Source organism: Musa acuminata, chromosome BXJ2-5 (genome assembly GCF_036884655.1).
Source record: "Musa acuminata AAA Group cultivar baxijiao chromosome BXJ2-5, Cavendish_Baxijiao_AAA, whole genome shotgun sequence".
Classification (NCBI taxonomy): domain Eukaryota; kingdom Viridiplantae; phylum Streptophyta; class Magnoliopsida; order Zingiberales; family Musaceae; genus Musa; species Musa acuminata.
Window position 1 is genome coordinate 43,957,703 of NC_088342.1, and position 18,311 is coordinate 43,976,013.

Below are 18,311 nucleotides of genomic sequence, written 5' to 3' on the forward strand. Positions count from 1 at the left end.
ATTCAATCTGGTTGATAGTTTTTGCAGCACTTCCCTCTCCCACCATTTTGTCTACGCACCTTTTCTTTTGAGTTCTCTCTCTCTCTCTCTCTCTCTCTCAATTTCTACCTTGAATATGATCACATAAATAGCTTGATGTTCATGAACAACTAGAATTTGGCTTAAGTTTCATCTCCCTCTCATCTATCGAACCGATAATTTTCGTGACAACTCCCTCTCCTACCATTATTTTCTCTGCACCTATACCCTTGAGCTTTATCTTCATCCCATGCTCTCTATTCTGTACAGAATCTTTGTTTTGAGCTGATAGATCAGAGATGGCATACAGATCAATAAAGAGCAGCATCGACAGCTTCTCCACACCGGCGAAAAATAGACTTGGTTTCATTGTGATCAGTGATATGGTAAGCTGTTTTCCTTGATGGCAACAGATAGAAGTAATTCCATAGCAAATGCATCTTTAGGCGCTAAAAGACATAAAAAATAAGATGATAGTGCAGGACATGACATTCTTAGAATTAGAAGCCACCAACAGTGTAGGGTAAATCACCATCAGGTGTTTTATCCATCCCAAGCCTTAATTCCATAGCAAATGTATCTTTACTTTGAAGGTGCTAAAAGATAAAAAAATAAGATGATAGTGCAGGACATGACCTTCTCAGAATTAGAAGTCACCAATAGTGTAGGGGAGATCACCATCAGGTGTTTTATCCATGCCAAGCTTTAATTCTATAGCAAATACATCTTTACTTTGAAGATGCTAAAAGACATAAAAAAAATAAGATGATAGTGCAGGACATGATCTTCTCAGAATTAGAAGCCACCAACAGTATAGGGTAAATCACCATCAGGTGTTTTATCCATGCCAAGCCTTAATTCCATAGCAAATGCATCTTTACATTGAAGGTGCTAAAAGATAAAAAAATAAGATGATAGTGCAGGACATGACCTTCTCGGAATTAGAAGCCACCAACAGTGTAAGGGAGATCACCATCAGGTGTTTTATCCATGCTAAGCCTTAATTCCATAGCAAATACATCTTTATTTTGAAGGTGCGAAAAGACATAAAAAAATAAGATGATAGTGCAGGACATGATCTTCTCAGAATTAGAAGCCACCAATAGTGTAGGGTAAATCACCCTCAGGTGTTTTATCCATGCCAAGCCTTAATTCCATAGCAAATGCATCTTTACTTTGAAGGTGCTAAAAGATAAAAAAATAAGATGATAGTGCGGGACATGACCTTCTCAGAATTATAAGCCACCAATAGTGTAGGGGAGATCACCATCAGGTGTTTTATCCATGCTAAGCCTTAATTCCATAACAAATGCATCTTTACTTTAAAGGTGCTAAAAGACATAAAAAAATAAGATGATAGTGCAGGACATGATGTTCTCAGAATTAAAAGCCACCAACAGTGTAGGGTAAATCACCCTCAAGTGTTTTATCCATGCCAAGCCTTAATTCCATAGCAAATGCATCTTTACTTTGAAGGTGCTAAAAGATAAAAAAAATAAAATAATAGTGCAGGACATGACCTTCTCAGAATTAGAAGCCACCAACAGTATAAGGGAGATCATCATCAGGTGTTTTATCCATGCTAAGCCTTAATTCCATAGCAAATGCATCTTTATTTTGAAGGTGCTAAAAGACATAAAAAAATAAGATGATAGTGCAGGACATGATCTTTTCATAATTAGAAGCCACCAACAGTGTAGGGTAAATCACCCTCAGGTGTTTTATCCATGCCAAGCCTTAATTCCATAGCAAATGCATCTTTACTTTGAAGGTGCTAAAAGACAAAAAAAATAAGATGATAGTGCAGGACATGACCTTCTCAGAATTATAAGCCACCAATAGTGTAGGGGAGATCACCATCAGGTGTTTTATCCATACTAAGCCTTAATTCCATAGCAAATGCATCTTTACTTTGAAGGTGCTAAAAGACATAAAAAAATAAGATGATAGTGCAGGACATGATGTTCTCAGAATTAAAAGCCACCAATAGTGTAGGGTAAATCACCCTCAGGTGTTTTATCCATGCCAAGCCTTAATTCCATAGCAAATGCATCTTTACTTTGAAGGTGCTAAAAGATAAAAAAAAAATAAAATGATAGTACAGGGCATGACCTTCTCAGAATTAGAAGCCACCAACAGTGTAGGGGAGATCACCATCAGGTGTTTTATCCATGCCAAGCCTTAATTCGATAGCAAATGCATCTTTACTTTGAAGGTGCTAAAAAATAAAAAAATAAGATGATAGTGCAGGACATGACCTTCTCAGAATTAGAAGCCACCAACAGTGTAGGGGAGATCACCGTTAGGTGTTTTATCCATGCCAAGCCTTAATTCCATAGCAAATGCATCTTTACTTTGAAGTTGCTAAAAGACGTAGAAAAATAAGATGATAATGCAGGACATGACCTTCTCAGAATTAGAAGCCACCAACAGTGTAGGGGAGATCACCATCAGGTGTTTTATCCATGCCAAGCCTTGTCAAATGTGCAGTCCTTCATTTAAACCTCATCTTCGCTCTCTATTCGACCTTAAAATTATGCTGAAATTATGTGCATCAAAGGAAATGACTTGTGGTTTCTGTACCATATGACTTGATTGTTTACACCAAATATATGACCTTACAAACATGTTAATCTTGGTTCTCTTGTAGCACATTAATTCTAGATGCCTTAACCTTATGCTCTTTTCATGTTTGTGCATCAAAGATTAAAATATTTCTTCTTTCTATGTTTGTGTATGTGGCTTAGAGAGAGAGAGAGGAGGAGGAGGATAATAACCCTAGGGAGAGAAACGGACCACAAAGCATGCAGAAAGCTTGTTATAGGAGATTAGCAGCTTTGCCTGCTGCTTATCTATTAATCATCTGCTTTTGTGCATTTATGTTCATATAACCATTGCATTAGGCTCCTTCTTATGTAAATGCAATCAACTTTTATCTCAAGTTCAGCCCATGTGAATGGCTGATTCCATATCTTTCTTGCAATTCAGACCCTATTTCTGTGGTTAATGACATTCAAACAAAGCTATTTCTTGATCTCAATCGAGGATATGAAGACTTGATGGCTCATATTGTGATCCTAACTCTGAAAGTACAGTAGACAAGGTGGAGAGCAAGAAAGGAAGAATCTGGTCTAAGATTAGCATGACTGTTATATATTGTCATACTTCAAGAAGCAGCTGCAGCTGAGCTTTACCAATTGTATTCTTCAAGGTCGAACAGACAACGAACACAAGGTCGAGAGCACAAGGACTGCTCACCTGACACAAAGCATGGCATGGACGTCACTCACCCTATGCGTGTGCATGGAGTTTTCTGCCGTGACCCCCACCAAGCGTCAGACATAGAAGACACTGTACATGCAACGGAAGGCCTCTGGTGACACATGAAAGCTTCATGGAGTGGTTTACACATAGCTCAAAGATCAAAGGAAAAGGGATCGATCATATATATGGGTGCTTCCGGCTTGCTATGAGAACAAGATGGCTATGTTGACTTGCGGTTCAGGTTCCCCTGCATGTGATCCATAACAACAACAACCCATCTACTCCAAGGAGAAGAAGGGCAATGATGCTGGAACAGTGAAAGAAGGAAGCCAGCTGATATGAAGAAGACACCATGAACCAGATGATTAGAGAAGTTAGATGTGCTCGTGGACATTTGAACCACTGCTTAATCACACACACTCATTCACCTCTCCTTCTTCCATCTACCAAACCAGCCTGTTGTGTTCCTATATGGAAACTGTATCTGTGTCACTTCCATGTTCTCCCCTAAAATATCTTAGTGTATGAAAGGGACAGAATCTCCCCTCTGATAAATATTTTGATTTGATTTATTAGAAATCTTAAAAGTTTACTGAAATACCAGATAAAATAGGGGGGAATATATACATGATTCTAACTCATAACCTTTTCTAGCACTGTAATTAAGATTTTGATTGAGCAATTAGTAATTCTAAAAGTTTAAGTCATTAGGAAAAAAATAAATCTGTATTAAACTCAAACACCTTCTGTGTAACACCCCTAATTAGTCCCACATCGAAAGTGGACAGGATTAAGATTGACTTATAAGAGTCTGATGAGTGTACTACTATCAACTTCAGCTTAAGCATTTTGGTCAGTGGTTTAGACTAAACGAAGTTGATAGGTCAGTTAACCCATCAGACTTAACATCATCGAAAGTGGGCAGGAGTACTACTATCAACTTCAGCTTAAGCATTTCGGTCAATGGTTTAGACTAAACGAAGTTGATAGGCCAGTTAGCCTATCAGGCTCGAGTCATTATATTCTATCAGACTCGGGGTAGAATGTCACTTCAATCTCTCTCTCTCTCTCTCTCTCTCTCTCTCTGATTAGAGGCATTGGTATAATTTTGTGTGATTATTAATATATGATTTTTTTTCATATATACTATTTTCCAAATAACCTAATCTGAGATTTGCTCATTTCTGACCTAAATAATTAGGGTTTGAGTCATGAAAATAAGTGTTACATGTAGGTCTTACTTTGGAAATTCATATCATAAGAGAATATAAAGGACTTGCAACATAAAATCTTGTATATCATATTGGATCAAGACTCAATTATAAAGCCAGCTGATCAACATTGATAGCAAGAGGAAATGAAGCTTGACCCAAGCTCTCATATGGTAGGAACGTTTGACTTGAGTAAGCCTATTTTAGTTACACTTGGAGTCATGTCCACAAAAAGAGAATAGTCCTAAGTTGCAATTTGGGAGTAGACAGTGACTCAAATAATAATTAATTAAAGCATGGTTTATGTCCAATATGAACCTAAATTTAAATCAAATTATTTTGATAGTTGCATTGTTGTATACCCAAATAAACTTATATGAAGTAAGGGAAATATCACCTGAATTTTGTCTATCAACATGAATTTAGGCCCACATATCTGAATACTGCAATTCTTGGGTTTAGGAGTTCCATCTTTGAGACAGTGAGCATGGTAAGTGTTCATGTATTTTCTCAATTAGTGTTTTACTTCTAGATTACTACAAAAAAAAATAATTTCTGAATATTAAAATTTACTTGTAAAAATTTATTTGTTTGTTAGGATTTATGAATAAATACTTGTTGTCTTAATTTATGTGCTATTTTATTTTGTAAGAATAAGAGAATGTGAAATGGCAATTTGAAGAACATGTATATATATATTAGACATCACATAGTTCAACTGCAACACTGGATTTTGTAATTTCTATTCATCAAAGGTTTGTTCAGGAAGAAATACACAAAAAATTAGAAGTTCTAGAAAAGTAAATTAGATAAAAATGATAACATTATTTGTCCAAATAGGTTTCTTACATATACCATCAAAATTATGCATATGATTTAACATTTAATTCTTTGTTTTTTCATTTACTATAGCTTGCTTCTTCAATAGTGTGTTGTGATCCTAACTCATACAGTGAAGAATGAGGTGGAGGATGCTTTTGGTATGTTTGGATATCCTCAAAAAGTTTATTTTCTATTAATGTTTTTGTTTTGTGATAATGGACATGAGATAGGTTGAAAATATGCTATGATTACACATTCTCTCTCGTAATTAATTACCTTTAGTATTTTGATTTCTATACTTTCAAAAATTATATTGAGACCCCAATACTTATGAAAGTGAAACATGTAATCTTGTTTCTACTCACGTCATCCACTCTGCTAATGAAAATACCACACATACTCAATTATAAATCAAAGTGAGACAGAGTCAACACATGCTCTGTGATAAATCCTATGATATTTTTATCAGTAAAGTCAACAACGTGAGGAGAAACAATGTTAAATGTTTCACTTTGATAAGTATAGAAATTTTAATATAACTTTTAAAAGTTTAGGGATCAATATACTAAATATAACTAATTACAAGGTTGTTGCCTACAATACTATGATCTAAAGTTGTTGCTATACATGCATGGATTGTCCCACTTTAGTCTCTCCCATCTTTTTGACATGGTCTGGGGTTTTAGTATGGATCTAGTCCACTGGTTCACATTACATGATCTCATATGAATCTACTTTTTGACTTGGTGATCTTTGCAAACGATATGGTGTCAAGTTCAACAAAACTTGCTTTCACAATTGACTCTTCACTAGTCCAAGAAAAAGATAGCCCTGCATTGTTCTAATGTTCATACTGCAATTTTGACTTCATGGCAACGCAGGAAAGCTTCAATCGAAGAGCAACAAAAGAAGGTAGTGAAGAGACACGTCCGTTGACATTGATATTGAAGGAGACAAAGATTGAGGTGACGGCGCCCTAAGGAACATGATTCCACGTTCCATTCGGAGCAAGTTGCCATGGCGAGGCGTCGAGTGGAGAAGACGCGGTGTTTGGACCCTGAAGCGAAGTCCATGTTTGGAAACGTCGAGCTCAGATGGACCATTAATCTCTTATCTGCTTCATGGTTTCATACCGCTTTCGTCTTCCATCAGCTTCTTTTCTCGCCTTTACAGTGCTAATTCTTTGGTTCCACCATATATTGAGGTCGATCTTTAGGTTCGATTCATGCATAGAAAGACACATTCATCATGGTTTCAGTTTAATGATCTTATGTCACTGCACTTCCATGCGTGCTTAGTTGCAGATGACTCTCTTATTTGTAGTCTAAATAAGCTATTGACATCTTCTAAATCAATAAAATTTATATTAAGATTATCTTAACATGCCTTACCTCATCATGCATCAGCTTCAACCTTTGTCACCACCACTCCACTGTCTCCACTGTACCTTGCATGCATTGTTCCTTAACCCTTCTCTCGTGGTCTTTGTGGCATTGGAGCGAGTAGGTGGGCATGCAATCATTGCATGGTCCGAAGGCATTCATTCAGTGCAAGAAAGCAGTCGCGGATTGTCGCTGATGCACTTGCAATTGCTCACTTGGAAAGTGGCCTCCTCTGCAGCGGGTGCTGCGGCTTTTGGCTGCCGCGTGCTCACACTCGTATGATGTTATGTCGTCATTGGTGATTCAAGTGTGACGCTTCTTTTGTCGACATTGTGTGTAGGACCAAAAGGTTTTGATGATCCTATGTAATCCGATCTCTCAAACTCTTCAGCACGATCTCATTGAATGTTTATAGAAAGATCTATTATAGAATACTATTCCCTGTTGAGATTTCATGTTGATGTGATGATTTTATTCTAATCGATCAGGAAAAATTGACCCCAACCTTGAAGCACAGATTACAGAATCAAGATGTGAATTTTGCTTTCTTATTCATTCTGCTTCCTCTTTATTTTATCTGCAAGCAAAAATTACAGAAGCAAGATGTCTGAGATTAGAAGAGCTCAAATTTCCAGGATTCCTGATCTAAGGCTGCTCTTTGACACTGGCTGAAAGAATCAAGGAGAAGGTGATCAGAGGTGAAATCCCATCCACCCAAGTCGTCCAACCCATATAGGTATGCAGATTCTGGCCACTCCATGCGTGGAAGCTGGATCTCCTCAGCTTTCTCAGAAAAGCACGATGACGATGGTGAAACGGAGCATGTGGCAGAGGTGCTTGTTGTGTTCTTCCCTTCCACTTGCTCCGCAGGTACCTGGGGAGAGGAGTGTAAGCAGGGCTCCTCACGTAGGGGCTTGTGTGTCACGGGGTCGATTCCCATCTTCCTCAGCTTCTTCTTGATGTGGGTGTTCCAGTGGTTCTTGATCTCGTTATCAGTTCTACCAGGGAGATGAGATGCGATCTTGGACCATCTGAGGTAGCACACAAAACCCTTGCTTCAGTTGCAGTGGAGTCCAACCATCAAATAACACACACACCCACAGAGAGAGAGAGAGAGAGAGAGAGAGAGAGACCTGTTTCCAAGCTGAGAATGGAGCTCAATGACCATCTGCTCCTCATCATCTGACAGCAATCCTCTCTTCAGGTCAGGCCTCAGGTAGTTTGTCCATCGTAGCCTGCAACTCTTTCCACACCTCAGAAGTCCTGCATCAACATCAGATCCAATGATATCAACCAGAGAAGGAAGAAACGTAGGCAATAAAATGAGGGATCAAAAAGTTAAAGAGTCACCTGCAAGCTTAGGCACAGCTCTCCAGCAGCACTGGCCATTGGTGAGGATGAAGGTGATCAGCTTCTCGTCCTCCTCTGCTGTCCATGGCCCCTTCTTCAACCCCACCTTATCACAGCATGGCTGCCTCCCCATTGCCTGTCTCACCCCCTTCCTATCCTTCCCCACCACGAAACGCTTCTCCACACAAGCCTCACCTTCCCCTTTATAGCTCTCACTCCATGCTTTATCTTGCTTCGTAGTCCAACTGTCATGCACACGTATTAACAAGGAATGGTGGGCGGGCTTGATCTCACGTGGGAAGTCTGTTCTGGGACAGTGGCAGCTCATCTTCTCATGCTTGGTATGCAAGGGTGGAAACTCCAGCCCAGAGATTTCAAGGCTTTAGTGCGTAGAGAGTTCACATGATGCATCAGTTCCAACATTGGGTTAAGAAGTGCATGGGGGAGGACTGACTTCACACAAAGAACACTGGGGATTAGGCTCATGGAGGGCGGCAAGAGTGAGGTCATAATGCTACAGCATCATCCAAGAAGCCTGCATCTTCTTCTGCCACGGATAGAGAGAGAGATAGAGCAAGAAGAAGATAGAATGAGAAGAGTGTGAGGGAGACGAAATGAAACATTGTTCTGTCTCACAAGAACAATGTTTGACTTGGAAAAAAAGATAGCAGCTAAAATGTTTGGAGTTTGGTTAATTGGTGCAATGAATTATGCTACTACTACTACTACCAGCAGTAGCCTGCACTCTACTCCACTGGTGAGAACAACAAGCCTTCTCCTTCACTTGGATTCAATCAACCAAGTAAGACTCATTGTTTCCCCCACAGAAGGTTCAGTTCATATGTTCTGTTCAACATAATATAAAGACCCAACAAAAAGGAAGTGATTGAAATGCTGAAGAAGAAGGACCAGAGAAGAACAAGATGACAGTCAATAGAGAGGTATTATATTATAAGGTCGATCTAAATAGAAATTATTACAACTCTTTGGACTGAATCAACTGATGCACCATAATTAGAGCAAAAGAAAAATTCCACAAACTACTCACTGACAAAAGCTATTTTATTTTACTTTTTGTAATTCTAAGTAAATGGATGTGACACACAATACTTCAATTGTTTTATTTATTTTGAGTTAATAAATGTAAATAATATCTTAAGAGGAGTATATTTTTTAATTATTGATCGATTTTTAGGTGGGAATCCTCCCATTTGATGTCGAATTTTGATTTGGTTGGGGTCAATTGACACAATTAATGAATTTTCTTAATCCGATTTGGTTTATTTTCGGTCAGATGTGGGATTCTTTTCTTTTTTTTTTGTATATCATGGCGTTATATAAAGGAAATATTTTAATTTAATCGACTTTGATCAATTTTGACCGAGAAATTGATAGAATATAGTCATATATATATATATATATATATATATATATATATATATATATATATATATATATATATATATATATATATATATATATATATATAATCTGATTGAACTACAATAAGGATAATATTACTTATTTCCACCTTAAATCTGCTTAATTTACATGAATTATTTATTTTATTTTTTATAATTAAATATGTATTTCTAATATCATCATATCATTAATAATTTTATTTATATAATATATATTATATCAATAATATTATTTATATTATTACAATTTATTCAGACGAGTCGAAAAGAAAAAATATTTGATCCATTTTCGGGTGAGTGCGTATTATTATTATTATTATTATTATTATTATTATTATTATTATTATTATTAACTTTTAGTGACTGACTATAATACCCTGAAAATTAGAGAGAAGAGGAACCCTAAGAGAGATCGACCGGAGCGTTGCTCGCCTCTCTTTCTTCTTGCTTTCGGCCACGATCGCCTCAATTGCTTCCGCACGATGGTTTACATCGCGTCCTGGGACGAGTTCGCGGAGAGATCGGTGCAGCTATTCCGCGCGGATCCCCATTCGGTGAGCTCCTCCCGACCCTGACCCCGACCGCTGCGATCCCTGCTCCTAACAATCCATCTATTCTTTTGGACTGATTCGTGTGGGGTTTCTTGTGATGACGATGTCGATTGGGAAGTCGCGGTATGTGATGAAGTACAGGCACTGCGATGGAAAGCTGGTCCTCAAGGTCACCGACAATCGAGAGGTATGCTTCGAATTATCGTCTACTTTAGATGCCAATAAAAGCCTGTGAATTGCTTTTCTGCCTGTTTTGCAACATCTCTTCTTTCTTGAAGCGCATTAATGCATGTTATTTTGCCCGTAAATATAAATACCCGTGTTTCGCTTGGAGATGCCTCTTGGATTGTATGCTTAGATTTCACAGTCAAGGAGTCGATGGTTTGGAACTTCAATTTTCCAAGGATGAAGATAACAATTTCAAAACACATATTTTAATCTTAATTGTTGAGCATGGTTATCAATCCAGATTATGGTCAAGAGAAAACTTGGCATAAGGTTTCAGCATTTGATTTCATTAGAGAGTTGTGTGTGCTTCAAGTTGTAATTAAGCACTATAACATAATCAATCTTGTAGATCAATAAACTACGCAGCTGAAATAAATATAGGGGAATTTTGATTGGTTTTCTTTTGTGTTAGCTTAATTCTGTATATTTTCTTTTGGGATGTCTATGATCATTTCTTTGGTGCTGTGTCAAGTATATAATGAGTTCGACAACTATTAATTGTTCCTGACTATGACTACACATGCCCCATTTGCATATAGGACCAGAAATGTAGATCAATCTTAATCGGTACCATGCTATTTTAAGTTTCTAATGTTATTTCAAGAACTTTAGGATTGTTATGCAAAAATTGTTACTCAGATAGAAAATAGAAATTTTCAAGGCCAACTGATCATTCAATCCAATAGATCCATGATGAAACTGTATTTAGAATGACACTCAACTGCTAATTGTCATTCTTGTACTGAAGTTTAAACAGGAAAAAGAGAATGATAGATGTGCTTGTTATGCTATGTTGGGTTTCGAAGTTCTGTAGCACTTCTATCCCAAGGAAAAAAATTCTCTAAATTGTGATTGGTCTATTTTTACTGAGTCATTCAGTGGATTAAAGAGATGTCTTAAAATCATTTTGTGAAATGTATGCTACTTGCATGTTTGCCTAAAATCTCATCAAAATTTCATGATATAAAGGCACAAAGTTTATGTCTGTTATTTCTGTCTTCATCTCTATCAAATACAATCCTCCACATCGCAATTTTTTGATGCTATTAACCAATATACTAGCCCGGTGATCTTGGGTGGTTTTAGTTCATGAACGAAGGGCAGTGTTTTCATGAAAAAAAAAAAAATCAAGAACTACATTAGAAATCTTAAAAATGGCAATCTTTGCATCATTATCACTTTTTTTCTTTCTTGGTAGTTTGTTATGACAAGAATGATACTTTACAAATACGAACTTGTTGCAAGAGAAACAAATATATGAGTGAGTTTGCATCATTTAGGGACTGAAAAGCAATTAAGATGGCTCCTAATTAATTCAAAGTACCAAATACCACCAAGACTGCCTTTAGTTTAAGAATCAAGCAATGGGAAGGCCCTCATAACTCATAGATCACTCGAACAATTTGGCCCAAAATCTATGTCAGCCTTTTCTAAATGGAGCTGATTAATGTAGATTCAGGTATAATTAAATTGATACAGGGTTCAAATACATCTGGGTGTGTAAGATATGGAGATCTTCCTTTGCACTGTAAACCAAAGAAATATGACTTCCTGCATTAGAACTGTCCTTTGCAATGCCAATAACCAAAATAGAGAGAGGCCTTCGGACTCTGAAAGTCTTCTCAAGGCTAGAATTCCAAAATGGACAAGCTGCTTACCTGTTTATGGTTTAGAATTGGTCCCATTTAGGGAGATAAAGTCCTCTCATATCATTTAAGTTCTTTAACCTTATTTGACCTTTTTTTGTAAATGGATTAGGTCTAAGCCATGGTATAATTAATATCAATTGGGATAATCATTAAATATATAAAGAAACATGGAATTGGTTCCAATTTGAAGTCTCTCATAGCCTCCTCTTTTTATAAACTCGTAGGATCCAACCAAATAGATGGTTCTCTATCTGGTTAGGCCAAGGTGTTACTAGATGAGTTTGTTCTGAAACTTGTTTCAAATTAAACATAGTAATTACTCACTTAACTCCAATTGAAACTAATTAGACCTATGAAAGAGGTAGACTGAATCTAAGGGCTATATGAGCTAATCAAACCTGTGTGAGAAAAAAAATCTGGTCTTGGAGGAGATGGTCTCCCTGCAACCTAAGGTGTTTGCCATGTTCCATCAATCTAGTAATAGTTATTATATTGCTATTATTTCATGTCCATGAAGCACACAAGAATACAAGAATGTTCTCGTTTTTTTGGTTCCTTTTCAATAGTTTTAAATTACGTTGCAACATCAGATTATTATGAAGTCCAATTAAGATGATATTAGCTCATCTTTCAGCCTTTTTTGAATAAGTGAGAAAAAGAAGAGGGTTATGGTTCTGTCCAAGGATCTTTTTCCAAACCTAGACATTAACAGAACATTTCTCTGATGAAGGTTGAACGTGGGTATTATCTCTGACCTTTTGAACATATAAATTGAAGAAAGCTCATGTTTGAATATGATTATTGAGCCTAATGGAAAAGTCAAAATTAGTTCCGACATCTATGAGAAACGTGAAGACTCATAATTTTAGATGTCTAATGAATAATGACATTACTAGGATCTCTCCATGATGAGCTCAAATGCAACTCTGTCTACATATTGTTGGTTAACCCTGCATGCTTTGTTCTATGACAAACCTGAGTATTTCAGAGGAAAAATATTGTGTATCCTTGTGTAGCAATGTCTATATGGGGACTCTTTATCAAATTCTGATATTCTGAGTTGTAGTTACATTGGCACACCACTCATTAACATGAATGATGATGTTTTACAGTGCCTAAAGTTCAAGACAGACCAGGCTCAGGATGCGAAAAAAATGGAGAAACTCACCAACATCTTTTTCACACTGATGGTTCGTGGCCCTGATGGTATTGTGCCTCGATCACTTTTCTAGTAAACATGGAATCAATTTTTCCCGCTACCTTATCCTTTTTTTTTTTTCTCTAAATCCCGTTGACTTCTGATGTTCATAACTTGGTTTTTTCTCTTTATTTACAGCTGACATATCAGAAGCATCAGGCAAGGAACAGGTCGAGCAGGTTGCATCCAAGAAAGGAAGAGGAAGGAGGCAGTAAATCTTTGATCAGCAGTTTGTTCCTTGCCACTGCCATGTAGTTTTCGGCAAAGAAGTTCTGGATAACATATTCCTAGTATTAGATCTGGATGGGGACTTAAATTTAAGTTGAACCATAGACGATTTTTTACATATTCAACATTGCATTGTTTTAGTGGCAAATATTTCTAGTTAAGATGGATCAGTTCAACTGTGATGTGTCCTTTCTTCTTCTTATTCTTGTTCTTCCAAAGCTGTGTTGTGATCTTGGAGTCTTGGCTGTGATCCCTACAGAAATTGTCCAAGTTAGAAATCAGTCAGAATGTCCTGAATCAATTGAACTCTGTAAATTCAATTATTTTGACAAATTTTATCCAGTTTTACGACATTAGAAGAGTGGAAAAAGAAGAATATATATACTGCCACCGTTCATTTGTATCGTTATTATAATATCTGAGAGTAATTCTTAACCTTTTAAGAAAATAGAAATGTTTATTATTGGAGTTATATAAAATATGTAAAACAAAAATTACAATCATCATTTGAAGAATGCATGACAAAGTCGTAACTATACTAATGTGTACAAACCAAGGTTAAGTATATCCATGTCATGAGCTTCCCCTTACACACATTAGGTGTACAAGCTGAGGCACGGATCTTGAAGAGCTAATCAGATCTCGACACGCATCTCGAAGCACGATGGCCTACGTCTCTTCGTTTCGGCCCACCCTATCGGGCGGGGACACGACGACTCTTGAAGCGTCAATCAGATCTCAACACGCATCTCGATGCATACTATATATATATACACATATATAGAGAAGATTGTAGTAGTACAACCATATTCGCTTATAGAAACATGAGTTGTCATCCATGATCAGGAAGATTGACGGAGCCACAATGGAATCTTCACAAAAAATGTGACAGAAGAACTGACCAAAGCCCGTATCATATTTTTATGCCACCAAACTCATGTCTTGTGATTGTTCCTACAGTTCTCATGACTCATCATGCTCCTCCTTTGCGAGACAACACCCCTCCATATCCACTAAGGTTGATACCCTACTGGAATCTCTTGGGGAGCTCATGGTTGCCAAAATCTACAGCAAATGATCACCATCAAGAAAATTTATGACAATCTCAACATGTCTTGAACCAAAACAAAGATAACCAAGCGCATCTGGTGTAGTGGTATCATAGTACCCTCCCACGGTACTGACCGGGGTTCGATTCCCCGGATGCGCACAGATGAATTTTGTTTTTGAGAGCTGGATCTTCTTCCTCATCTCTCCGCTTTCATGTTCTTCAGTAGATTCAGCGCAACTAGTTCATTACAGATTTGAATGAGGTAAGACCCTTTGCTCGTTCTTGTCAGTGATCAGCATAATAATGAGTTCCAAGGAAAGAGAAGGTGAACTTTCCTCTAGTCTTTGCCGGTTCCTGCTCTATCAGCACAATGAGTTCCTTTCATCTGAGGTCGGTTCAAACCTGAAGGAAAAAGACGCATTGGTTCCCCTCCGTCCCCTCCCTTTTCAGAGAGATCTGCTCGCACTGAATTCCATGCCATTTGTTGCATGCTTTCTCCTCCATGAATGATGTCCCTGCGTCTGCCTTTGTGTTTGTATCCGAGGCTGAGGCTGTGTACTTGATTGAGGTTCGTGTTTGCTTTCCCTTCACACCAGCGCAGACGCATTCATCATCCCTCGCGTTCCGTTCTTTTTGTGCACTGTAGCCCGACATGCTCTCTACTGTTCATCCTAAGCAGCTGCAGCTTCCAGGCATCCCACTAAAACCAGACTAAGCAGGTGCACTTTCGAGTCAGATGGAGATCACAAAAAGACACGAGAAAAGGCTGCAGACAAGTCTTCCATCAACTATTTAGTCTGATGCTTGGAACATAGAGAAAACATCATAACAGATACATCATTATGCAGCTAGAAATGGACAAGCACACTTGCGTGGAGCATTCCGGCTCTTGACGTGCACATTGAACACCGAATGTAATTGCATTCATCGTTCGATGTTAGATAATGGAGGGAATTGAAGCTATAATTTCGGGATCTTGTGTTGATGGTTGTGTTCGTCGTTCTCCTCGTCGCCCTCGGTCACCGCCGACGACATGTAGCTGATGGCGAAAGAGTTCGCCTCGGAGGCCATTGCGGGCTTTGCCTGCTGGAACTGCTGCTTGCAGGCATGACAAGTGATTTGCAGCATCGCGGAGTTGATCTGCTTCACGGCGTGCTCCCTGATGGCGTGAGCTCGGTTCAGCTCCAGCTGCGCTTGCTGCCTGATCCGTTTAGCTCTCTCGATCTCGTGCTCGGCTAGTTCGAGCTGTCGCCGAGCCTGCTGCCTCGCCTCGTCGGCAAGTGCCTTCTCGGCCATGGCGAGCTTTAGATGTTCCATCGCCTCGTCTTTGAGCCGTGCGGTAGCCGCCTGTGCGTCCTTGGCCGGCGCATGGTCGTCAGCGGGACCGAGGGAGAGCTGCAATTTGGCGACTTCGGCCTCCTCGGATGCAGGAGAAGATAACGCAGAGGAAGGGCGGGTCGTATGCTGGTTGTTGGATGTAGGTAGGAGCTGGAGCTCAATGTTCTCAGTGCAGCGTCGAACGGGCTGCGACGATGGAGGATGACCCAGCCGGGCGAGGAAGACGGCGGCCGCGGGACTCGGCATTCCCAGGCCGGGCCAGCTCGATGGGGTCGTGTTCGAAGCCATCCTAGACACGCATGCCGGCGCCTGGTTCATCTGGAGTTCCGCCCTAGCTTGGCCGGCCGTGCATGTGTCTTGATGCTCGATGAAGCTCTCCACCCTGTGGTGATCACAGTAGAGAACACAATATAAATGCTACTGCTAAGATCGATCGAGCTGTGCGCTGCAACAAACGAAGCATGTAGTACAAATGTCTAGATTTGGGTTCATGCAAACTAAATGCAATTAATGGCACCGAAACCAGAGACGAGGAGGGAAGGAGTAGAACCCTAATCAAGAAGACAAGTACTGCATGAACACGAATAGTACTGTGGGCACCTGGAGAAGACACGGCCGCAGTCGCAGGAGTGGCCGCGGGTGCCGCAGGTCTTGAGGTGGGCCTTGTAGTCGGACTGTACCGCGTAGGCCTTGGAGCACTTGGCGCACGCCCACTGTCGGTGGCTGCTGTGCTTGCGCCGGAAGTGCTTCTTGATCCCGACCAGGTCGCCCAGGGCGTGGCGCGGGTCGTGGTGCAGGCACGTCGTCTCCGGGCACACGAACACCCGCTTCCGCACCTCCGACGCCGCCGCGTCCCGCTTCAGCAGTTTCCACGGCACCTTGTGCCGCCGCCGGTGCATCTGCAGGTTCTGGTCCCGCTGGAACCCCTGCTGGCAGATCTCGCACACGTACCGGTCCGACTCCAGCAGCGTCCTCGGCGACAACGCCACCACCTCCGCGTCCGGATCTAACAATGGCCACCACCGGAATCAGGAATCATCCCCGAACAAAGGTATAGATACCATGTGCAAACAAAGCATGATAAAGATGACTTCAAGATGTAACCTGGAGTGCCTGCCGGCCTTCGCTTCTTCTTGCTGCTACTTCCATTGCTGCCACCGGGAGGTGGTGGAGCTGGTGGTGGTGGAGAGCTTAACATTGTACCGTATGTGGTTATCCTTGACTGAGATAACACCGACATAGATTGTTAGAAATGGAGAGAATGCAGCTCGAGGCAGCCGAAGGTTTCTCTCTCAGGATTCTACGTTGTGCAGTGTGCTACACACTCAAAGAAATGACATAGAAAGGTCGGAGTTGGACTCGTAATGGTGAGAGGATTCTGCTAATGCTGCTATAAATAAAGCTGCTTGAGCGAGAGAGAGAGAGAGAGATCGGATGAGTTGAGCCGCCCACCACAACGAGGCGATCGGGACAAAGAAGAAGACATCCCCACAAAGAAACAAAAGGGCTCATAATTCCATCATGACGTCCATTGGTCCAAGTTTGCATGCATCAATGCAGGCCAGTCTCCAAATACACGTGAGACCTGTGTTTCTCTCTCTAATAATACCTGCTATTGAGCTTTAGCCTCTGATCAAACTACAATTTGATGGTTTCAACTAGAAATATTAGAAATTAAATTCCAAGTTTAATCTTTCTAACTATGATTATTACTTTTCTTATCAAACAAACTGTTTCATTTAATATAAAAATCATTTATGGTATCTGTCAGCCACAATTTAAAATGTTTTTGTAACAATCTGCAGCAGTATTTTATTGCCAATTGTTTAGCATGTGTAGTAAGATTTTGTTCTTTGGATGAAATTCCATTTGATTAAAACAAAATAATAATAATAAATTCCATTTGATATTTTAAAGATTTTACTAGAATGATTTCATCTGCATTTACTATGTTATAAATGATTTTATGGCCTCAAGTCTTCCATCTGTTGCTGATGATGACATGGGATTCATACTTCTGGGTGAGAGAAAGAAGAAGGGTGAGGACCCACAGGAGACCATGGCATCATTCTTCCACTTCATGCCATTCTCCACTGCTGGATTAGACTAAGCTCAGAGTAGGCAGCTTTTCATTTTCTCTCTCTCTCTCTCTCTCTTGCAATTAAACATGCCATGCTTTTGCACATAATGATAGTTTTGCACCACCTGTTGTACCTGTTCATGGGAAGCTCATTGGAGGAGGTTGGCGGTGTACTTGATGAACTCCAAGCTTTACAACTCATATCTAAGTCTAATTAAAATGACACACTGGCCTTTACAAGTTCTTGCCTCAACAAATTGATCGACTCATATGCCTCTGCTGCAAACCAATGTTTAAGATAATGATAAGAATGGCATCATATGTAACACAAGCAACTGTTTAAGGCCTTGACGAAATATGTGCTTTTCAAGCTGATGGCAGCTTCACAGATACATAAATCGATATGTTCTCACTGTATATTTATAGCAATTAAAAGTCTTGGCATCATGCTAACCCTGTAACAAAAGGAACCTTTGTCTTCTTTAACAAAAGAATGTTGGGATCAGCTCACTTCCATTTG

General features: G+C 39.6%; 3 protein-coding genes and 1 non-coding gene across 4 annotated transcripts; 2 read left to right on the top strand and 2 right to left on the bottom strand.

Annotated features, from left to right (window-relative positions):
• Positions 1-7,141: 7,141 nt before the first annotated feature.
• On the bottom strand, positions 7,142-8,208 carry LOC103985454 (transcription factor MYB20-like). Its single transcript, XM_009403151.3, has 3 exons — positions 8,048-8,208; positions 7,831-7,960; positions 7,142-7,728 (listed from the first exon to the last, which is right to left on the bottom strand). Exons 1-3 carry the CDS (start codon positions 8,178-8,180, stop codon positions 7,311-7,313), a joined length of 681 nt encoding a protein of 226 aa, XP_009401426.2. The 5' UTR covers positions 8,181-8,208; the 3' UTR covers positions 7,142-7,310.
• Positions 8,209-9,862: 1,654 nt separating this feature from the next.
• LOC135611855 (signal recognition particle 9 kDa protein) lies at positions 9,863-13,498 on the top strand. The gene is made up of 4 exons (XM_065107502.1): positions 9,863-10,022; positions 10,138-10,206; positions 13,009-13,102; positions 13,233-13,498. The coding sequence occupies exons 1-4, from the start codon at positions 9,951-9,953 to the stop codon at positions 13,307-13,309; spliced, it is 312 nt and encodes a 103-aa protein (XP_064963574.1). The 5' UTR covers positions 9,863-9,950; the 3' UTR covers positions 13,310-13,498.
• A 963-nt stretch (positions 13,499-14,461) lies between these two features.
• Positions 14,462-14,532, top strand: TRNAG-CCC (transfer RNA glycine (anticodon CCC)). Its single transcript has one exon. It is a non-coding gene; the product is annotated as a tRNA-Gly (tRNA).
• A 608-nt stretch (positions 14,533-15,140) lies between these two features.
• Positions 15,141-17,089, bottom strand: LOC135611856 (protein indeterminate-domain 16-like). The gene is made up of 3 exons (XM_065107503.1): positions 16,816-17,089; positions 16,312-16,717; positions 15,141-16,093 (listed from the first exon to the last, which is right to left on the bottom strand). Exons 1-3 carry the CDS (start codon positions 16,949-16,951, stop codon positions 15,334-15,336), a joined length of 1,302 nt encoding a protein of 433 aa, XP_064963575.1. The 5' UTR covers positions 16,952-17,089; the 3' UTR covers positions 15,141-15,333.
• Positions 17,090-18,311: the final 1,222 nt, after the last annotated feature.

Excerpts from the sequence above, each read along its gene's own strand:
- LOC135611856 (XM_065107503.1), bottom strand. The coding sequence starts at position 16,951 with ATGTCGGTGTTATCTCAGTCAAGGATAACCACATACGGTACAATGTTA. Across the intron at positions 16,718-16,815 it reads AAGGCCGGCAGGCACTCCAG|ATCCGGACGCGGAGGTGGTG; the intron begins GTTACATCTTGA and ends GGCCATTGTTAG. Across the intron at positions 16,094-16,311 it reads TGCGGCCGTGTCTTCTCCAG|GGTGGAGAGCTTCATCGAGC; the intron begins GTGCCCACAGTA and ends TGATCACCACAG.
- LOC103985454 (XM_009403151.3), bottom strand. The coding sequence starts at position 8,180 with ATGGGGAGGCAGCCATGCTGTGATAAGGTGGGGTTGAAGAAGGGGCCA. Across the intron at positions 7,961-8,047 it reads AGCTGTGCCTAAGCTTGCAG|GACTTCTGAGGTGTGGAAAG; the intron begins GTGACTCTTTAA and ends ATGTTGATGCAG. Across the intron at positions 7,729-7,830 it reads CATTCTCAGCTTGGAAACAG|ATGGTCCAAGATCGCATCTC; the intron begins GTCTCTCTCTCT and ends GTGCTACCTCAG.
- LOC135611855 (XM_065107502.1), top strand. The coding sequence starts at position 9,951 with ATGGTTTACATCGCGTCCTGGGACGAGTTCGCGGAGAGATCGGTGCAG. Across the intron at positions 10,023-10,137 it reads TCCGCGCGGATCCCCATTCG|TCGCGGTATGTGATGAAGTA; the intron begins GTGAGCTCCTCC and ends TCGATTGGGAAG. Across the intron at positions 10,207-13,008 it reads AGGTCACCGACAATCGAGAG|TGCCTAAAGTTCAAGACAGA; the intron begins GTATGCTTCGAA and ends GATGTTTTACAG.